The sequence below is a fragment of the Athalia rosae genome, chromosome 1 (assembly GCF_917208135.1).
Source record: "Athalia rosae chromosome 1, iyAthRosa1.1, whole genome shotgun sequence".
NCBI lineage: Eukaryota > Metazoa > Arthropoda > Insecta > Hymenoptera > Athaliidae > Athalia > Athalia rosae.
Window position 1 is genome coordinate 32,313,180 of NC_064026.1, and position 22,677 is coordinate 32,335,856.

Below are 22,677 nucleotides of genomic sequence, written 5' to 3' on the forward strand. Positions count from 1 at the left end.
TAACAGGCCGTGAATTCGTTTGCGATTACAGACGATTATATGAAAATATGTACATAATTATGGCGAAACAAGTCTGTAAAGATAACATATAGTATTCGATTCTCGAATGCGTATACCTATCGCTGAATCTATGCCGTTGAATATTAAACTTTGGCGAAATTTTATCGAAGAACCGCTTCTGTAATCCTAAAGACATGTGGAAAATCTAAAATTTGTGATGGGCGAAACACATGACATTACCTTCTATGAAATGCTGGAATGCATCATCGGTCATACGAGGAACTGGTTTTAAAAAAGAAACAAGAAGTCTGGATCCAGCCGATTTAGAGCGCGTATATAGATCCGGATCTAATTTGAATGATTTTAGATCGTTCATATCGTTACACCGCATATCTGTTACATGCGTTATCGATTGCATAATCATTTTCTGGTATTGATTTGCTAATTATTTTATTGCGTGCGTCCCCGCGCGTGCAAGGTGTTTTAAGATAAGTTGATGTATTCGAAATTCTAATTCATCGGCGTGGAATTGGATTGATAAAAACTCATGGCAAATATTAACAAGCGACCGGCGAACAATCGTAATAGAACGGTGAAATTGAATAAACCAATCGGCAATTTCTAACCAGGCGTGACGTTATAGCAAATGTATAAAACACTTGTAAAACACCACGTGTGACAGGTAATTTCGGCTCACCTGAAAAATTCGTGTGCAGGTTTCTTCGCTATAAATCAAGTTCCTCCCACAGAAAGTGAGCGATATTGATTTTGTTCCATTTTGTTTCCTGTATGTGTAGTTCGTCGAACGTTTATGGCGATATGATGATCTAGAGATATCGTTGTCCGATTACGAAGAATGCGTTCGTTTTATATTCTTGATTTTGGGCCAAGCAAACAATATGCGACTAGCGATCAAAATAATCGTCTTTTAAAATCTGTTCTCATCGATCATATTTATTGAATTCATTAGGAGGCCCTCAAGTCGTTCGGATCACTATAACGTGATTAAAATACAAATTATTCCCTTGATTCTTTGAATCGATTCTTTGACGTGATCAGTGCATGGTACGTTTAATCGAACAAGTACCATTCATTTCACGAATATTTGGTATATTCTAAAATGAATCGAACGAAAAATGTGTGAAAGTGTAAAATTTGAACGTGCGAAATCGGGTTTCAAAAGCTCAATGTTTTTTCTGCGTTGCGTTGCTGTTAAGTTGTAATTTTGTACTCTACCAATTCGTATTTGTACGATAAATCAAGAGTCACTACTTCGATACTTCATTTAGTTAAACTTATCGCTGGTCAAAATATGTTTATGTCTTCGTTATTAAGAACACACCTACTCATCAAATTGAGGTAATTACTTGTTTAAATTTAAAATATTCTGTAGCCAACGATAGGGACCCCTTCTTCAAAATTGGAGGCCCTTCATCTTCAAGCTATCACTGATTCGATCTGTGACTTTGTTGAATAGAAGTAACAATTAGATTAATAAAAGTTAACAGGTAGTCAGGGCAAATCCCAGGCTGAGGTCTGCCTGATCTCACCGGATCTACGCAATGGGAGTCGAATTCGCGGGGTCGTCGGAGAAGAGGTCGGTTTTCTCGTGACCGTCCGATTCCAATTGTCTTTTTCCAAGAGTCACGTGAATTACCCTGCGATAAATAATATTATATATTCCCGGAATAGAAAACGCCCACGAAAACCTCCAGAGTAGCTGATTAGAAATAATTTTGCGTCGTACTCACATGATCAGAAGAAAGACTGCAATCTGAGTAGAAAATGTGAGCCAATATATGGCACTTGGTACAGTGTGAATCGTGGCGTTGTAAAGTTGGGAATACAAAACACCGCTGAACAGAGGCACTGCGTTGTCGCATACGGACAAAATGGCAAAAATTCTTCCTGCAAAAAAAAAGTTAAGCCTATGGAATAAATGTCGAAAAACTTTTATACGCTAAAAACGAACTTTCTCTACCTCGCTCTTTGATATGAACCACTTTCGAAGTCATGGATCTCAGAACGGGCGCTGTCACAGGACCCAAAGCTGCGATACCAGCACCTGAATAAAAAAAATAATTCAACTGAAGTTGGATTTTTCTCACAAGAGAAACAGTGACTTTGCTTATGTACATTCCAATCTTTACGTTAGACGAGTGATGAGAATGACATCGTTCTTATTCAATCCAAAAATGTATAACGCAAAGGAGATGACAAGCTACTTGAACTATACGTCACCGAAGGATAATCCAAGCAAATTTTGATGATCGAAAGATCGCAGTTGCACCGTACCACTCATCGCGAAACGACTCAAACGCGGTAAAAGTTTTGGCGGTCGACGACAAAATTTGTCGATCCAATGATCACGAACCTGCATAGAATAATCCCGGACCAGTTGCTACGGCGTAAAAAACTCTTCCAAGAGCATGCGAAATTGATCCAATGACGATGATAAGCGTGTCTCGCATTCCCAGGAACTTACTCATCAGCGGTACACCCAGCATCATAGCTAAAATAAAGGAATGCTTACAAAGTAGATGACGAATAAAATTTGGAGCGCCGGGAAAAAAATGAAGAACAAATGGATAAATTAGAGAAACAAAAAGGAACGCACAGATCTTAGATCCGATTTTGGATTACGCTCACCTACAACGAACAGACTCGATTGAAAGGTCCTGAATTGACTGAAGGTAGTTATGTCCCAGGAAAACACACTTTGAGTGTACAAATAGCTCATTTGCCGTTCGTCTGAAAATTAATTCGATGAAATTATTTGGGTGGAAAAAATTTTGAGTCGACAAGAATTACCTCTCTGAAAAACATAGAGGACCATGGCCAACATGAGGATCCATATGTACAATCTTTTATGGTCAGCTCTCGGTTTAATGAGAGTTCTTATGCTCGCGAACACATGCTCCTTGTCAAAAAAGTCAGCGACGATGTTGTTTCCCCTCTCCAAAGGCTTTTGCTGAGGAGTTGTTCTCATTTCCAATCTTATAGCCGAATAGACGATTGCCAGTAAAATCAGAGTGGCATTTATGAGGAACATTATAGAGTACGAGGAGTTGACGACGGAACTGTACAGATACGAGCCCAAAGCAACGCCTGACGACAAGTAAACGTTTTGATTAGGGAGAAATTTGTCCTCGGAAACTCAGAAACGAGGAATTACTAACCGGTGGGTATCGTGCTTAAATACACAGCGTCCAGAATCGAAACTCTCATAGTTCTTTGAGCGCTGGATGAAACGTCGGAAACGTAAGCAAAGCAGCTCGCAAAAATTGCGACGTCGCTGCCAAGCATCGCGGAGGGTATGCTGGCGGTATAAACCACCATGTTCAGATTCCAAGTGTCCATCAAAGAGTTCACGACGATCATTCCAGAGTAAATCAGCTTTCCGATCAACGCTATTACCAATGGAGCTTTACGACCTCTACGATCACTCCAACTTCCGAAAAACAATGCCAACACTATTGGCACCGCATGGCTGGCAATGTTGTTCCATTGATGGAAGCTCGATACCGTCATCTGAAACATCATCGTCATATTTTTCATCATGGCTTATCTCTACCTCATTTCGGTACTGTTCATCCGTCGGTCGATATTCACTTGAACTTGTGCCAGAAGCGTGGCGTTCGCTGATAAATTGCTGCAAATCTCTGCGGAAAGTCCGTGATCAACCCTGCACGATTTATCTACGAAGAAAGATTGCTCGACTACGGAAGTGAGCATAAAGGCTATCATGTAAAGCCACATAGTTGGTTCTACAGTCGTGTGACGAATCCATCCAAAATACTCGATGCAAATGCCCGGCTTTCCTTCCACCTTCATCTGGCTCGGCTGAAAATATGAAGTTACAGTGATGATGACGGTAACTGTAATCACCCAAGTATTACATACAAAGCGATGACCTCTTCCGGGAATTGAACTCGCTGTTATCAGAGATTGGAGATGTGAGCGAAGCAGATGCACTTCGTGCGAAATTTTTGTGAATTGAAAAGTTTGTAATTCATGATGAAATAATTTACCTCTGACTCCGTAGACGGTTCTAAAGCCATGACGACGATATTTGATATCTGCTACGTATGAATTTCTCGTGAGAATGACTTCGATATCGTATTTTCACTGAGCTATATCGTGTTGCCGGTAAGCAAACCCGCCGGTTTCCCCTGTTCGCTGTGGCTACTTCGAGGAATTCCTGTTCGTTGACGTGTTATTTTCCGATCTTTTACACGTGGTCAGTGAGTTGACCCCATGACATCTGGTAGGAAATAGAATCTAGTCAGTTCAGGAGCAAATTACTTTCTTAAAGGGACCAATAGTCGTAATCAAGGCATTATTATTTCGAATTCACTGGGTTGTTATTCCTCAGTGAAACACTCAATTGTGATCGTATCGCGATATTCAGCGTTATCGGTGGAACCGATATTGTCGTTGTTATCGGATATAATCTCCTATTAAAACAGGTGTGATATCGTCAAATATGTCAAGTCCAAGATCTTCTTACGATCAATTTCAATGAATGATAGTTCTTTCTGTGCTGTTCATTGGAATGTCCCGAACAACGTGCCATAGATCATTATCGTTACATGGAGTAACGAGTCGTTTCATTTGCCACCTAACGTAACTCTTCTAATTTTTCGGCGCAAAGATTTACGACTTTCAAACAATGAATGTTTCAAAAGTTTCTTCCGTTTCCTTCGCGGAGAACTTATATGTATGACACGCAATTGATTTTTGTTATGATTTTTATGTACAAGAAATGACGCAAGTGATAAGGCAATCACAAGAAAGTAAACAACAGAACTCTTCTCATTACACGCAACTATCGGCGTGAAAAATGTTCGCTTGAAGACTAGAGGCAAAAAAATCAGACCTGTTCCAATCCTACAGGTAGAAAGCAGGTCATGTGCGATAGAATGAGGGTATAATTTCAAGCATCGATCGATAAAATTTTTCCTGTTTATTATCGTAAGCTACGAAGCCTTAAGTATTCGACATAATGTACAATAAATACAGATGAAGAAGTGCGCGAACTTTCAGAGATCCGCGCGTTCACTTCCACTCATGCGTATATTCTCTTTGGCAACGCACATGTTTGGCGACTTTCCCTTTAGGGGTCACGAGAGCACGGCGTCGCGTCGGTGTGTCGGGCTGCACGTTGTTTCACGTTGCATCAGCTTCGGAATTCAAACAGTGCGTTTATTAGATAACCGGAAGCAGCTGTAGTTTAAGACGACGTGCGATATGCAATATTTTTCGTTCCGAATAATGCACTTGCGTTGTTCTTAATCCTGACTCTTTTTCAAATATTGAAACAAACGAGAATCGCCGGGCGCCGCGAATCGCGTCTCGAGAACAAATTGTGCCTGTGGCTGTGGCCCAAGTTGAACGCACTAAAGTTAAATATGGAACGTTCCACAGTTCGATGGTAAGTCGACGCCTGCGCGTCTGTAGGTAAAAGATCACGTGGTTCGCATTTATTGATTGTAATTGGGTGATGGAGGCGGGAATGATGTATGCAATGGACCACATGACCAGGGGGCAACGTGACTTTTGAATAGAGATAATTATGGTCGGTTTATCGCAGCGAACTTGATGATATTCCTTGTCTCGGTGCGATCACGTTCCGACCAAACGGGAGAACTTGATTTTTCGAAGTCATTGAATTATTACTAACTCGTCGGAATAATATCGACTGATATTCGACCCAAACGAATTGTTACGAAACATTATCAAAGGATATCGCGTAATTCAAAATTGTGTACATGCGATACATGTACACGAATCTCATTTGTAACAATTTTACACCGGTTATTGTGCTTGAGTTGCTCGACACTCTATACATTATCCTTTGTAGAATCTAAATTGGTTTTAATTGAATCAAAAGTTTTATTACAGTGGGTATCGGAGTACGTTAGTCGTACGTCTCGAGATTCTTCGAGTTTAGCTCATTCCACTTTGTCATTCGACAACTTGATGAAATAAGTAATTTCGATCGTTGAAGCTAACCTTCCATACTTTTCGCTGATCGCTATATGATTTTGATTATAAAATAAATAGTAGAGTCGATAAAATGTTTTGTCAGTATACAAAATTTCTCTTTCGTCCTGCTGCTTACGCATAAATGATGATGCATTAAATAAAAATGAATGACTCGAAACAATACGTAAGCACGGTTAACGTGAATAATACTGAAATGGATGCGAATGAAAATTTATCGACGTCATAATTTGAATCGAAGGTGGTGAATGCTGCTTATTTTGATGAATCGTAGGTTGTGCCGCTGCAGATGTCGAGTGGTGAGGTCTGTAAAACCGAATCATCATTTCGACCTGGGTGGTATGGGTTTCGGATACGGAGATCCGGATGCGTAAGTTGGTCTCTGAGGAATGGGGTAAGCCAGAATGGCGCCCGCAGGAACCGGAATCGCATTTCCGACGGCGGCTATGAGGAGCGCAAATAAAAGAACCAAAATTCCCTTGAACATCTGAAAAAAAAAAACCCGACGTCGTTATATTCGTGGCGGTATCTCTCTTAGACTCTTAGAGAGTCGAAGCGAATCCTTCAACTATACCTTGATTTGTGTGGTTATCGGGTGATTCAGCCCCCGTTCGGATTTATAATTGTTGATTAACTTCTCAGCTGACTCGGACTGCGTTCTTCAGAAGCAAACATTGCCTCTTTATACGCCGAGGAACCTCGTAGTTTGGAAGAGGTGGAAACGAATTTGGGTCAGTACGCAGTGGAAGGAAATCCCGAGAAATGACCGGAATTCACTACACGCATCGCGTTCGCATCGGACCACGCGTATGATTCTGCACCCGTTGTAAATTGCTTTTATTTTCACTATTCCAACGAACGGAAATTTGTGACGATGCTAAGAAAGATAACGATATCGATTTCATCCCATTGGTCCCTCTAATAAAGTTCATCGGCCTCTTACGGCGATACGTCGATCAGGAGATATCGATATCCGATGACGAAGCGTACGTTCGTGACTCGTTAATTCTGAGCTGTGAAAACAACAACAAAGTTCCTTTGAAATTTGCAACTCTGGTCCTTGACATATTTTTGGCCATATTTTACCGATACGTTGAATACAAATCAGTTGCGTTTTTATTACCTTGCGAACTCACGCGTCCATGGGAACTAAGCGACGCTAATGAGATGAACAACACGTCGACGACAGGCAGTAAGGAATACGTCGTTCTACAGTGTTTGACTATATCATTTGGAACAAGTCAGCTTCATTTATTTCTTCATTTATATTTTGTTTTATAATAAAAACGTACTCCGAGTGCTTTGTTTCTCTTTCTTGATCTTTTCTTTTTTTAATTTCCTTCTTTTTGTTTTCTCACCGAATTACATTATAGGTATTTCTTATTCAGTACAGATGTAGTTTAGGCCATTTAAAGATACATCAAACTAAATAGCAGCCTCAAGAGTTAGAACTTCGTTAATTCGTTCGATCGTTTACAATAATTTCTACAGGTAGAACGTAAGGATCGATGAGAGGCATCCCCGGTGCTGCTGGATCCTTGGAATGGAACGTTGTCATATTTATTATAATTTACACAAAGATCAAGGTAGATACAGCTCGAACTCGAGAGCTTCTACTATAAATAGGTCTAATGAAAATTACCTAACAATTTCAAAGTCGTGTGTGTTTCGTAACTGATGACGTATATGTAAGTTTATAGTATAATTATTTGACTCTGAGGATTCATCCGACTTTGATATGGAATATATTCAGTTTGAAGTTCACTTTTTCGTATACTTAAATATATATGTATATGTATATGTATGTATTGTATATAATATTCATTTACACTAGATTGTTTCTCTTTCATTCATTGTACTTTACTTATCAGTCGGATATTCCTAGTTTTATTTTGACATTCTATACACGAATTTGGGTGCTAGAACATTTGTTCGTTTGGTTCGTATAGTTTTTTTTTTTTCGTTTACTTTCTTTCTTGTCATCCAATTATTGTGACAACGGTCAATGGAACGGCAGGTTTCTTTTACGTATGAATTATGGTTTTTACCAGTCTTAAGAACTGCCGATTTTTGATGTACAGAACACAAAAAATTTAGTGAAATACCCGATTGATACATCGTATATAGGTATGTATGTTTAACATCATACGATAATACGTATTCATATATTTTATATAATATAGTTCACATTTTCCTTTTCATCTTTTTTATCACATATTCATAGTATTCACACTGGACCGGCCAGACATCGATATATGCACGACAATTAACATTGTTATACAACTATAGTTCAACGAATTTGTTCGCATACGTACCTGCTTCAAAGTTGTTCAAATTTATCTAATTTAATTGTACAGCTTTGCGAATAAGAATTACAATTCAAATAGAATCTTGCTTACTGTTCCGAAAGCAGCATCGATATGTGCGAGAAAATTATTCGTAATTGAGAAAATTGACGCGTTAATTTATGAGGTAGAACGTTGAAACGAGAGAGTTCAAATTATTTGGCACTTGGTAAGAGTTTCGTGTCGATAAAATTGGAGGAAATGAATAGATGAATAAATGAATGGATAAATAAATACACAAACAAATAAGTAAACAAATATGTAGATAAATAAATAATTCATGGTTTCTCCAAATCGTTCTCGTCTAAAAACGAGTGATCTTGCGTGCGCTGACCCTCAGCGACTTCGTCGAATGCGTCTTTTGCTTCGGAGTTGGCTGCAGACATCAAAAACTCAAGAAGTATTATTATTCGTTCCAAACTAATAAACAAACTCGCCAATAAGTACGTATGCGAAGAAACTCCGCTACGCATACTTATTATTTTACAGGGTGTTTCACATCATTAAATTCACCCGATTAGCGATTTTTGTTACTGTTGTTAGAATTACTGTAATTACGATTGAACAGACCTAGGTTACTAAATATTGTTAAATGCTACCGATACTTAAATTCATTATTTCCCCGTGTCGCAGAAATATTAAAATAATCGTCACTCGATCATGCGTCCGTTAAAATAAAACACCTGATGAAGTACCTGTGTTACATCATAAGTGCTCCGGGGGAGGAAATTATTGTAAAAGTCACCGATCGTTTGAAAAATGAAATTATAAATTATACTACTCGCGGCATGATTCCAATTAATATTTCATGATTCTGGTCTATAATAATGCATATATTTACAGGACACTTATGTACGTACGCTATGATAATAATCATGCAATTATTAACGATAGCAATATATATATTTGTATATTTTTGGTACAGCCAAGGATGAACTATCAATTATGATTTCTAATTTACTTTTTTGTAACTTATTGATTTCTCGATATTCTTAGCTTTCATAAATGTTTGTAGTTCTATCAACCCCCGTGTGGTCCCGTTTGAACAGTTTCGCCATCTTTTACCGATTTCCTTTCGATACCTTCTCGTCACTACTCTTCTGAATTTCTGTGTTATACTCAATTGCCCGTTTGCGAATCAATTCCGATCACCCGCTTCAACGATTCTTACCATATCAATCTGAACATAATTTGAACCGCACCTGATTTCTCGCTATCGAATAATTACTCACCCCTTATAGATCTCCCGTTGCTCTCTACCGCGTCGTCTCTCTCGAATAGATTACTCTCGCATTCGTTGTGTTGTGCACTTGATTCATTGATTAAATGTATGTTAGGTAATATAGATGAATAGCTCATCCGATATATTTCACATATGTATAGAGGTATAGGTATATACCGTAAATTGACTAGAACGTTATTTCCCGTAAGCGACAAGGCATGCAGTTACACTTTTTCCGATTTGGATTTCGCCACTTTGAATCAAATTTCTTATTATATTCGGCATAAAAAATTTGCCCCATATTTTTAATCATTTGTTGAATATTGGCACCTTGAAACCGGAGATATTATAATTATTTGAGTTTTATAAAACAAAACATTTTTTCTCATATCTCACAATTGAAGACGGACTTCTTCGTGCCTGGTCGGAGTTCTCTCTTCTCTTCGGGCTCGATGGAGGCAAAAAAATTATCAGCTCTCGCCACCTTATCTCTTCGAATTTACTCCCGTCGGTTCTATTACCCACAGTCCCAAGGACATCGAGTATTCGCCCTCGTTGAAACTTTACCATAAACATTTCCTTCGTACGGAATCGATCGTGGATCACTCGATAACCGCAGGAAAATGGCTTTCCCTGTATACAAACCCTCCCGTTATCGGCATATTCATATTAGCTAGTACACAATACTTCGCCAAGAAGTATTTTTATAACGCAACGACGCCGTTCCTGGATGTCATTCTTTCCAAACTACCGGTGTTGTTGTTGGAATTAGTTCTCTTCAGCGACTTGATCGAACTCTGATTGATCGAGGACAAAGCCTCTTCGTTTTTACGCGGTCCGTCCAAGAAGTAGGTGATCATGCTACCCTTGCCCTTGACCTGGATACTGCCTCTGCAAGTGAGGGGGTAACCTTTCAGGTGAAGGATATCGTAGACCTCCTGGGTAACCTGGATCCCGTCCAAAATTCCCGTTGAATCCATCCGCGAGGCTACGTTCACAGCGTTTCCCCAAATGTCGTACTGTGGTTTCCTGGCGCCGATCACACCCGCCACCACCGGACCGATATTTATGCCAACTCGCATCCGGAAGTTGTTGAAGCTGTGCTCGTTCACATACGACAGTTGATCACGGATCCTCAGGGCGTAGTCCGCCATCGACGTTATGTGCCTGAAATCGTGCATGTCGCAGGTACTTTTTGTGAGCCCTGCAAGAACATAAGGTGAATGAGGCGGACGTTCACGAGATCAAGCGATTCGCTGTTAGGGGGTCTGAGGAGAATTCGACTAACCGGAAGCAGCCATGTAGGTGGCACCGGTGCTTTTGATTTTCTCGATGTATTTGAAATTCTCCTCAGCAAGAATTTCATCAAAGTCTGCGATGATCTCATTAAGAAGCCGGAGGCATTCGACTCCTTCGTTGTTGGCTTCAAGTTCGACGTAAAATTCGGAGAAATTCGGTATCGAAGCGAACATGATGCAAACAAAAGGGCATTGCTCGTGATAGAGTTCCTGAAATATAAATAATGTGTTTTCGAACTCTGATTTCCTTGTCGAGAATTTTTTGAAACAACAAAGAAGACAAAACCCCGCGAAAGCCTTCACTTGCGCCGAGCCTCGCTAAACTTACGTCGGAGTTGACCGTATAGAGGAAATGTTCGGCTACGTGTTCCGGAAGAATATTTGCCAAGAGTTTTTGGTTGTAGGCCTTGAGGTGTTCCATGTCCTCTTTCTCCTCCGTAGCCTGAAGTTTCCAAAGAAAATCCAACCTGTAAGTTGCCTCGGTGTGTTGAGAATGGGCAACGAGCGCAGCCATAAAGGCGACCACGAGAACTCCGGCTAACCAACGTCCTCCGGTTTCAGCATCCCCGTCTTTCGAAGCTTGATAAACGCTGACTCCGAGATAACAAGCGACCACCACGCTGAGAACGGCAACCTTGAAGACCGAGGTCAAAATTTGGTAAACGGCGCAGGTCACCATCACCAGCATCACGAGTACGGGAAAGAGCTGTTTGGAGTTGTTGCGATTAACACGTATTCACTTTTCGGAAACTTGTCGCTATTCGATAGTTTCAAACCAAAATTGACTCACGTCCGAGAACAACTCGTAGTAGCACGGATCCTCCGATGTCGCGATGCTTTCCATCACGGTGAAATTGTCGAGCCATTCGGTAGTAGTTACGACGGTTGAATTGCTGCAATCTTCTCTTCCGTCGAGATCTACCTGTAAAATATTGCCATTCGCATTGTCGCAAAAAAATTCATTCAGATGCCTCCGAGTGCTAAAACATGATTCGGAACAAGTAAAACTTACCAGCGGAGATAGCACCGTTGTAAACGTTAAAAAAACTACGATCGAAGCGATACTTTGGGCCACGATACGCTTCTCGTATATCTGTATCGAAATATTCCTCACCCAGCAGGGAACTGTCTGTAAAAACAATTGGAAAAAAAATAAGAATATTATTCAGATAGAAGCCCCGTGTTGAAAATGCAATGCTTCGGGAATCACCTCGTTTTTTTCGGCCAGTAGTATCCCGTTAACTAAAATTATTATGATACCACCGAATGAACCGAAGGCGTAGAAACTCACGCTTCTACAACACAATGAAAATTGAACGAATCAATAAATGAGAAAAGTGCGCGGGATATGTGGAGAAAATTGTTTGCAACTCCGACGTCTCTCTCACCCTTTGATACTGATCGCAATGGCGAGTATGACGACTAGATAAACGAATCCTGAGCAGAGGAAGTACGCCGAGAGCATCTTGTCCCTTTCCCTCGAGTACTGCGTGCGGAATAAATGGATTACACGTGCGTGAAAGTAATGGGTAATTTCAAATGGAAAATCGGAGTCTGAATTAAAGAAGAAATTCGGATCAACCTTTTCCTCGATATCCGGACGTCGGAATGTCAGAATAAACGGGGTGCAGTGTTCAGCTCTCAGTCGGTCGATGCTTCTGGCATCAATCGCTCTCATCAGGTACTCGTTGACCTCGTCATCGGGGTCCTTCTCGCATTCGACGGTGTCGCCGAGTCCCAATCTGAAAGACGTCAGCGAAAATAAGACAAAGAGCGAAGACCCCGCGCAGCCGAATAGAGGAGCGACCGATCGGTGGCACTTGCTTGGTCTGCTTTCCGTGCTGGGAGCCGTGGCCCATCATCCTCATTTCTTTCGATACGTTCACGTTCACCTGGAATCCTTTCTTCAAGGTCGAACCGGTCGTAACGTTATCGCGAAACGTGTCTCCGGGTACGATGAGAAAAGTTTGTATGTTGTGTTCCCGTAGATATGCGTTTCTTTCTCCTCCGAAACCTTCCTCGACCTCGTAGTCGCCTTCCAAGCACGCCAGCGTCTCTTTGGTAATGTGAACTCGTCTGTAAATTGGATTTGAAATAAGGTGTGAAACAGTAGCTGTACAATCGTTGGGCGTCGACAACTTTGGAGCGACGAAATTTCCGTATACTCACGCGGATATAATTACAATGATTAATTATATTACGCAACCTGTAGGGATAATCGCTCGTGATATTATCCGAAAATTTAATCAGCTAAGTATCATTGCGCAACTTTCGACCTTTCCTCATTTTCCAAAATTCAGAGTTCCAGATTTTCAACAAATTCCGTACAAAGTGGAGCAATCGGTTGCCAGCGTAAATCGGGTCACGTGATAACTCGAGTGACCGAAATGCTACTCATGTAGCACGCTACTAACGAAACTCCAGTTTTAATATACGTTCGGATAGCAGCACGGCGAACACGGAAGAGTTTCTCAGGAGTTTGGATAACCGGAACTCAGGCCGTCGTAGGTAGGTAATTCGTGGACGAGTTTGCTTACCCTGGAATCCCCCCGCTTTCCATGTAATTGGCCAAAGTCACGTCGTTACTCCACACGTCGAACTGCCACTTTCGAAGTCCCAAGACTCCGCAGTGCACCCTTCCAGTGTGGATGCCAACCCTCATGTTTACGTTGACAGCCATTACCTCTCTCACGAGCCTGCAAACGTTATTCGATTTACGACCAAACCATGAAATTTCCACGCCTCGGGGCCTCGTTTCACCCACAAAATTCGAAGATATTGCTCTCGTCGCTGGTGCATGACCGTCACCGACGACCGGCTCTGATTCCAGTCTCACAATTTTCACTCTTGCAAAGCCTCGACGAGCCCTCGATTCCAGCTGTTTTCTGAAATCTTGAGCCAGCCCGAAGCTCGTCACGTCTAAAATGACGAACTACGTACACGAATTCCTTCCAATTGACCCTTTGCAACTAATATGATTACACGGAGATTATGAGAATCATTAAGATGACAGAGATCTGAATGCGTTCTCGCTTTCCTGTTTGCTACGAAATAGAAAAAACCCAACTTTGCAATTATTGGTCGGAGAAATCAATGACGATTATCAATAATTCGATCGGCACAAAAATAATGGATCGTATGACGGCGCTGAACCTGCGAATGAGGAATCGTCGGGTCGACCTTGAGTCGTAACCGTTCGCTTATTCTCGATCACAAAGTACTCGACGAATCGGGTTGAAATTCTTTAGAAAATATCTGACGATTAATAGAAACGAGAGAGAAACGTTCTCGGCGGCAGCAGTCGACAAAGTTCCGAACAGATCGATTACGGAATCAATCATACTAATTGTGTGACTGTGAAGACGGCACACAACGTAACGGAAAACGGCGTATTTTTCTTTACCGCATGGTCGGTCATTGTATCATTACATTTATTCATTTGTTTACCCATTGATTTTTCACATTTATTGGTTGCATGGCGTACATGTGATCCGACAGCTAAATAAATAATACATCCGTAGGTGCAGAGCTTTCGCCCGCAAACACTCGATGTCAAATATGTTACACGGGTCAATTTACAATGATTTGTATCAACATGGGAAAAATATACAAAGCTTTCACTTTTATTTTCATTTAAAAAAAAAAAAAATTCCGATAAAACACACGATAAATGTGCAATATGAATATCTTCTCGATCATTATCATACCATATCGTGAATTTTATTCGCACGACTAATATATAATATCCTCCAATTTTATCTGCTTCACGTTCCATATTTTACTATTAGATCGCTATGCGTAGCTGAGCTGTCGAGAAGTGTATCAATTGATATTGTGTGATGGTGGCTTTTTTTGTGTGTATCATAGAAAAATTGACGGCTCGTCCACAGCAGTTGTCACTTGCAATTAGCTAGACGAATGGCGAGTAAATTTCACTTTTTAATATTTTGCCATCGATAAATCTCTCGAGTCGAGCCGTCGGCTGAATGAATTATTACAATTTTTTCCTGTTTGTGTCTGTCACGATTTAATTTCGATACTATCAAACAACGCTGAATAAACACGAATAAAGACTCTACCATTGCCTTGGTAAGATATTTTCAAGGCTACCTCGCTTCAGATTTTTCTCAAACTTGGGGCAGGAATTCGACGTTTTTTGGAGGTTTTCACGGTATTTAGATACTTGTTAACCTCAGAAATCCGAATCGAGAAGCCAAATTGATCTATCTGTGAAAGTAATCGAGTTATCGCCAATTTATCGCTTTTTGGGGCAAAAAATTGAGATGTTACGATAGGAAAAAATCGTAGCTCAATTTACTCAACGGATTCGTGTTCCTGAGGTCAAAATACATTAGAAAAGCGTCATACGATCGATTTTAAAAATACTTCATTTTTGACCCAAAAATCGAAAAAATCCAAAGGGGTACCCCTTGGAATTTTGTCGATTTTGGGTCGAAAAAAAATATTCCATTTTAAATGCTATTCTTATGTATTTTGACCCCAGGAATCCGAATTCATAAGTTAAATTGATCTGTCTATAAAATTACAAAAGTTATCGCTGATTTTTCACTTTTTGGAGCATAAAAATGGAGATATCTCGATGGGAAAAATTCGTAGCTCCATTTAACCAACGGATTCGTTTTCCTGAGGTCAAAATACGTAAGAGAAGTGCCCTACGATCGATTTTAAAAATACTTTATTTTTGGCCCAAAAATCGATTGGTTTTAGTCGTAGACCCACTTTGATTCGTCGCAATCCATGCATGGGTCGAAATATTCGAACTTCTCAATTCACCAGCAAACCCGAGCTTAGCTGGAGTCAGGTAGCCACGGGCGCGCGGTTTGTTGTGGGGCGTCACCTCTGCTCAGCCCCCAAGGTGACGTCTCACAACAAAGTGCTACCCTACTGGCTACGCTGACTCCAGCACAGCTCGGGTTTGCTGGTGAATTGAGAAGTTTGAATATTTCGACCCATGCATGGATTGCGACGAATCAAAGTGGGTTTACGACTAAAACCAATCGATATGTCTTGTAATTTTTCTGCTCCCAACAGCGAATAATTGATGATTACTCGATCGATTGCATCAGTAGATGATTTTGGCTTTCAGATTTTGATTCCTGAGGTCAAAATACGTAAGAAAAGTGTCCTACGATCGATTTTCACAATAAGTCATTTTTGGTCCGAAATTCGAAAAAATCCAAAGGGGTACCCCTTGGTTTATTTTCGATTTTGGGTCAATTATCGAAATTTTTTTTTCAAATGAGTGAAATGAAAGAATTAAAAAAACAAATTGAACGTAGAGAGTTTCAAAGTGGAATTGAGGTATGGTAACCATACGCTTAACACAAAATTCAAATTGCGATAATAATAACGTAGGGTGACGAAAAAAAACTCAACATGCGTATGAAATGTGATGATCTGAAACTGAAAAAAAATCATGGGATCAAATTTAAAACGACAAATGTAATCGAACGCGGTGCGCGTGCAATGCCAGTGTTAGGTTTGAAAACGCGAGCTGATATGGAACAAAGTATCTCCGAGATTGTGCAGACACGCGTGTTTATCCCTTCGCTCTTCCCTCGTTCCGTGTATGTTATACACAACGACGTACAGATGTTAGGGAAACTCGAGGACCTTTCGCATGGTATTTTTCTTCCTGTCCCAGTGCGATACTAAAAATACTCTCAGCTTCCCATTACTTTCCATTTCCTCTGCAGCTCGAGCGTATGGGGAAAATGCACAAAATGCTCCCCACTCTCTGCACTTATGTCAAACGGGTGTCTCAAATTCATCATCGGCAGGGTCGAAATATGCGGTACAGGTATACGTGCCGAAGAGTGGAAGGTCGAGGGTCAGGGCTACAATAATGAGACACATCGAGAACGACTCGCTTTTCCGGGGTGATCGATTACTCGCTGTGTTTATGCGATATAATTATACCTGTACGCCGCAGCGACCAGTGAAAATATTTACAACAATCTGAGCCGTGCGTTTGTGAAGTATAATGTTCCAATTCATCGCATCACTTCGTCGCGAACCTAGTTTTTTTCGGAGGAAAAGAGGGGTGAGCTTTATTTTTCGTCGTCGGTCTCACACGCCTCCTCGGTAGGTCGGAAAGCTTTGCGTTAACTTCGGGGATTATCTCTCGGATATTCGAAGAGCTTCCGAACAGACGAGTCAGACTCCGGACATTCGGATTACGGTATAGGACAAGTTGAAGTTGGTCACTCTATTTTGCGGAAAGCTGACGTCGTCCGATGCGGTCTTATTCTCGTGCTCTCGAGACTACTTCTCCCTCTACCCGACGGCTACTCAAGAGCTTAAAAGGGCGGGAGTAAGCTCGAGATTCAAGGTAACCGTCCCGCCGAACGATGAACGGGCGAAGCTCGAAAGAGAAGGTGGTAATATATGAAAGAAAAGACTCGTCCGCCGGAAGAACCTGTGAAATACACCTCGAGATCTTGAGATCTTGCAATTAAGGTCTTCCGTGTTACGAGCCCACCGAGTGGAGCTTGGCTCGGGTCGCACGTCTAACCTTCTTTCTGCCTCCCTCGCGACCGCGATGACCGCGACTCGCCGGATGAGAACCCGCTCCGAGATATAGGAATGTGTATTAAAATGGGTACGGATACCGTAGCGAAAAATAAAGCAGGACGGTTACGTTTAATATTGGCTAAACATCAAAGAGAGAAAGAGAATATCGCATGTACACCGGTCTTGACTGATCTTGACTCTTGCGACGCGCAGACGTTGAATGTCGCGAAAGTGGTCTGTTGCCGGTATGCGAGGCTTTTATGCCGCAGATGCTACGCGAAGATTTTCTCATGCTTCTTCCTATGCAGGTTTTCTCGCTCCTCCTCTCGCTCTCTTGCCGCGGCGAACCAAACTCCACTTTTACTCGAGTCTCTGTACTTTATACTTATACCTAGAGGTACAGGCGAGTAAACTTCGTTCCCGAGACTGTATAGCCTCGATATTACTTTTTTAATCAATTCAGATTTCCTTTACCGCTGCATGCAACCGCTCTCTCAGCACTCTCTCGATCTCATCCGGTGTGAATTATTTATGATCACACGCGTATTCTCATTCTACGGGTGGGCACGTGACGCAAGGGTGCGGTGATTCGAACGGAATAAGACGCACCCCTTGTTACGTATGACGTGGGAAAAATCGTAAGAATTCGTACCGCGGTGAAATAACGAAAAGCTCACCGGTAACATTTTTAAACGCCCGTATGACGGCTCCGCTAACGTGGTATAAAATTGCCGGATTTTCACTCCCGTATCACGTACCAAACCCATATGATATCTCGTCAGTTATGCAGTTTCCTGCCTCCGCAGAGGCTTCGCCGTCGCTAATTACTGACAATTATTGAGGTTTCAAAGCTCCCTGCAGCGCTTAAATTATTCTCCCAAACGTACGCGGTTCATCGTCGGTAACGCGTCCTCGCTTAAAGAGGGGAGGTTCGGTCGAACTGGCGAGCGAAACGTTTTTTTTCAAAAATGTCCGTTTTAAGTTATCGAAATAAATCGAAGGTCAGAGTCTCTTTGTCGCCCGCTACTGCGGTATATTTTCAGGTGCAAAGGGATCGCTTGCGCAACGTGTGGTATAGGTAGCGATACCGATTCAATTTGAATCGAATAATACGTCGGATAAACAACGGGGATTAAAACAGAGACGCATATGACGGCATAAACTTGTAATTGATACATCGGTACAGCCGACAGAGTCGGAGCCACAAGGTTCCCACAGGTAATGGAGTATCGCGCAACGCCGCTCAGAGCTTTTCCCCCCGGTGCTTTTGCGTTTCATTTCCCCGCCTTTTTGCGACGTAAAAGTATACATTAATTATTGGCGATCCGGTTCCAGCCAAAAAAGTGGTATGCGAATTTCGCATAATATGGTAACGCGCGCAAAATGTCCATCAAAAAGCCCACGTTTATAAAATATTTGCGAAAAATTGAATTCGAACGTCGATCCCGTGGAACGTTTCCCCCGAAGTTGAGTCGGGGCAGATTTCGATAGCTGGCAAATGCGCGAATCTCGCTGTTACGAGTACCTCGAGTCTTGAAAAATGAAGTTAACGACTTCCGAAGTGAAATCGTTGGCAGACGCTGTCTTTCTCCGTTTCTCCATTTTTCCCCTTTGCCGTATCCCGAGGGAACGAACGCCATGGAAGATGGATTCCGCAATGATCGGGAGGAAAATAAGTGGATTAGAAGAGAGAAACGAAACAAACAGGGTATGTGTTTTCTTGGGATTATACGGTGACGCAAGGTCGGACGAAAAGTAGACGCGATTCTTCTTCTATCGCGAGGGCGGAAGGGTGCAATATCCGGTTGTAATTTCCTTCCAAGTATAGTTTACCAAGAATGAGTCACGTCGGTTTGCTCGCGGACGTTGTTGAACGAGCGTTACTCTACTTCCCCCCCCCCTCTCCTCTCCTGACACTATCGCCAACACATTTCGCCAGGTAGGGCGAATTTGGAAAATAGTTTTATGGAGCGACTGAAAATTTCTACTCACGTAATCGCGTCGATCATGTCAAGCCCCATTTCGACGCAACAATGAGCGTGATCCGGTCGAGGTTCCGGTAATCCCGAAACGCAGTAGTAACAGTCACCGAGAAGTTTTATCCGTAAACAATGGTGCTCGGCTGCGAGTTTGTCAAACCTGGAACGAAATTGAACACAAAATAGAAGATGGATTTATATCATTCGTAGAATCGTGTCAAAATCAGGTCTCGGGACGACCTCGTGTCCCGTGTTGGAACGGGTCGATTCTCTAATTACACGTAACGAGTTAATGGCGCCTATGATCGAAGTGCCTTCTTCACTGTGCCCGCCGGTATTGCGCCAGTTTTCTATTTCGCTCGACGTCAACCGCACTCGACCGAAACAAGGGCTAGACAGGGGAGGGATTGTCATTTGATGTGAAAAAGTCGCGCCCCGAATCGCCAGCTTTTACTCGAAAGAATAATAAGAAAGAGGATCGCGAACTCGAAATGTTTTTTCGTCGGGATTAAAACGAACGAATTTAGTATCACACAGTTGGCTTGTTAGCGACCTACTCCGTCCTTTGTACATTTTTGCGACGATAATAATCTTGGAGGCTCGTTGTACAGCGGGTGGGATTTTGCGCAGGTATCCAAGGGGGCGCGATCGTTTAGTTTCCGTCCGTCGGTGTGCAAATTCAGTTTCCCGGGACGGCAAAACAATAGGGGTCAATATCCTGCTGAAAAAACCCTTCGGCGAACGTATCGACGACGGTAGCGCTAGTTTCACCGCCGTATCTCATCCCTTCTCCAACGATTGATTCGATGATAATTTGGAAATCGGAACAGGGTCTTATTAGGGCACATTCTCAACTCGTTAACTGGGGTTCGAATTCCTCGCGGACGGACGTGGACGGGTGTTCACGAGGCGGTGAATGGACCGCACCGGATCAGTTTCAAGCCCCAAGAATTCCAAGGGAGAGCATCTCGACATCCCACCCTTCGTGTTCCGTGGCAAAGGGGATATAGGGGCGTACGCAGGGCCGCGTTCCAATTTAACTTGCGTGGGAGTCAAATCTTTACCGGGTATATAGTAATTAGACGATGTTCGAGATGGAAGGACAACTGCGGGACGGAACATCTTGATTTCGAGGGTATCTCGATCTGGCGAGTTTGACTAGGACCCCCTCACGGCGGTATGTATTCTATCTTTCCATCGGCAAGAAACCGGTCGGATCTCGCGAATTCTCTCATCTCTGACGACTGTTTCATCCGAAGTTTCAATATTAAGGACGACGTCACCGGTGGCGGAGAACTTCTGTTTCGTATTGCGATTACTCTTCCATTCACGCGTCGCTGGCACGGATAAGAACAAGACAAACGCCGTTCGCACTCCCTTCGCTTCGGAGGGAAGCGTTCCAATGCTTCGTTTATTGTTAGTTGGATAATTGCAGCGTCGAAGTCACGCTCCGTGCCGAGATTGCAGCCGCGGGTAGAAAATTGGGTAGACGTATTGTAGAGGAAAAAGTTACTCGCTCGTCGGTAACGAATGTTTGTACGTCGGTAGAGGTATGTAGCCGAGGCCACCGACCTTCTGCATCTTTGATGTGCGAAGCCAGGGGTTGCCCCGGCGTATTATTTCGTTAGGGTGGCTGGCGTAACTTTCTCGCGTGTGGAGAGGGTCGCACGGTGACGCGTGTGCGTGCGCGCGTGTCCGTGCGAATCGTGTGTGGGTAGATATGAAGTAAGTTGTGCGGCCATTGTAGTCCCGTACCTATGCCTGCGCCGGTTATACGCGGAATACAGGGTGACTCGATCCCAACCTGACCCAACTCGACCCTTCGCGAAGGTGCAGCTGCCGGCATCGATATAAGTTCAGCTACGCGCAGCTTGACCCAGACGAAGGAAACCCTCACCCTTTTTCCCTTCGCCACCTCATTCGACCTCCCCTTCGCTCGTGCATGTCTACTTTCTTCGGAGGTATGCTCTCCTCTTCGGCATCGTCGACCTCTCCACGTCTCGCTCGCTCTGGGAGTAGAATTTTTACGACGCGGCCGTGATCTTTACAGACGTGTTCAAACGGCCGTTTCGAATGAAAAAATATTTCCATAGTTGTGAAAATAACGCGCGTTAAGACAAATTTGCACCTCGAAAAATGTCGCCGTTTTTCAGTTTGGCAATCCATGGCGGGTCGAATGGCGATTGACGTCATTGTGCAAATCACCTTTGGTGGATCTTCGAGGGACGTTCGGATGCAGCGATTTCAACTTTGATCGACTCGCTGCCTGCGTATATCTCATTGGAACTAGAACGGTAGAAAAAACTATACCTACCATCCCCGCTACGCGGAATCATTCGTTAGGAAATTCTGTGGAAACGGACAGTCTCCAACGTGCTATACTTGCAATACTTTTCAATCGATTAAACTCACCGGCGAGTGTGGGCTGGCTGGTTTGATTTTAATTTAATCTTGTGAAAAGTTCTTCCACCCCCCCCCCCCCCCGCCCCCCTCCCATCCCTTAAGCTTCCAGATATTCGTTGCTCGGTGGAAATATTACGTACGCTTTATAATATAGGGCTGATGGGACCCCCGCCAACTTTCTTATTCTTTTATCTTACAATTTATTCTCTTACTTCTTTTTCTTTCGTTTCTTCATCTTTCTGTCTTAAGTGAAAGGCGGCTTTTATTTGTTCAGCTATACGGAATGGCCCGGTGATTTACCGTTGTTTGACCTTTATTTATTTTATCCCCTCGTCTTGTCGGCGCCTTCCAAATTCCGCAGGTCGACCGTGGCTTCGAGCTTCGAAAACTTTTCCCACTCGACATTCAAAAAAAGCCTCCGATCTCTCAAGTTCAACTCATATCTACACCGGTGTTTATCAAACCTCCCGTACGACAACGCTTGAGGACCCTCGTATTTCCGGATGTCCGAGTGCCCTTTACGCGTACCACCGATTCGTAGTCCCTCCGCTCCGTGTTGAAACGGTGAAAAGGGGACGGCCATTTTCCGCCGTCTGCAATCAGTTTCTCGCCGACGTCCGTGCTTCCACGTACTTTGACCATCTCGTGTGCAGGCGTGTAGTACGTATCAGAGCTCGAATCTTCCACGTCTTTGGTGCGGGTGTTCCCTCAAGGGAAATGTACGAGCCCGGGTCATTTAGGGAGGACCACACGTCCCTCTTTGTCGGGGTGTAGTTTCGCAGTAAACAAAGTTTGACAACCGATTCCCGAGCCCCCTATATACCTCGCCGCTATCCCACCTACCTTTCTGGCTTGCCGCTCGCGACACACTAAAGCTTTGACTGTAACTT

At 42.8% G+C, this 22,677-nt stretch overlaps 3 protein-coding genes across 3 annotated transcripts in view; 1 reads left to right on the plus strand and 2 right to left on the minus strand.

The window, feature by feature from the left end:
- The window catches only part of LOC105691561, a 78,044-nt gene that overhangs the window by 1,609 nt on the left and 53,758 nt on the right, over positions 1–22,677 (plus strand). The window lies entirely within an intron of this gene.
- Positions 935–10,280, minus strand: LOC105691628 (proton-coupled folate transporter). The gene is made up of 11 exons (XM_048660205.1): positions 6,581–10,280; positions 4,511–6,493; positions 4,032–4,264; positions 3,613–3,843; positions 3,180–3,531; positions 2,812–3,108; positions 2,650–2,751; positions 2,375–2,512; positions 1,982–2,065; positions 1,752–1,908; positions 935–1,658 (listed from the first exon to the last, which is right to left on the minus strand). The coding sequence occupies exons 3-11, from the start codon at positions 4,059–4,061 to the stop codon at positions 1,556–1,558; spliced, it is 1,494 nt and encodes a 497-aa protein (XP_048516162.1). The 5' UTR covers positions 4,062–4,264; positions 4,511–6,493; positions 6,581–10,280; the 3' UTR covers positions 935–1,555.
- Positions 10,278–20,965, minus strand: LOC105691629 (adenylate cyclase type 5). Its single transcript, XM_048660387.1, has 12 exons — positions 20,898–20,965; positions 19,398–19,544; positions 13,409–13,567; positions 12,696–12,947; positions 12,454–12,613; positions 12,260–12,357; positions 12,082–12,166; positions 11,884–12,000; positions 11,662–11,793; positions 11,200–11,577; positions 10,862–11,081; positions 10,278–10,777 (listed from the first exon to the last, which is right to left on the minus strand). The coding sequence occupies exons 1-12, from the start codon at positions 20,963–20,965 to the stop codon at positions 10,278–10,280; spliced, it is 2,316 nt and encodes a 771-aa protein (XP_048516344.1).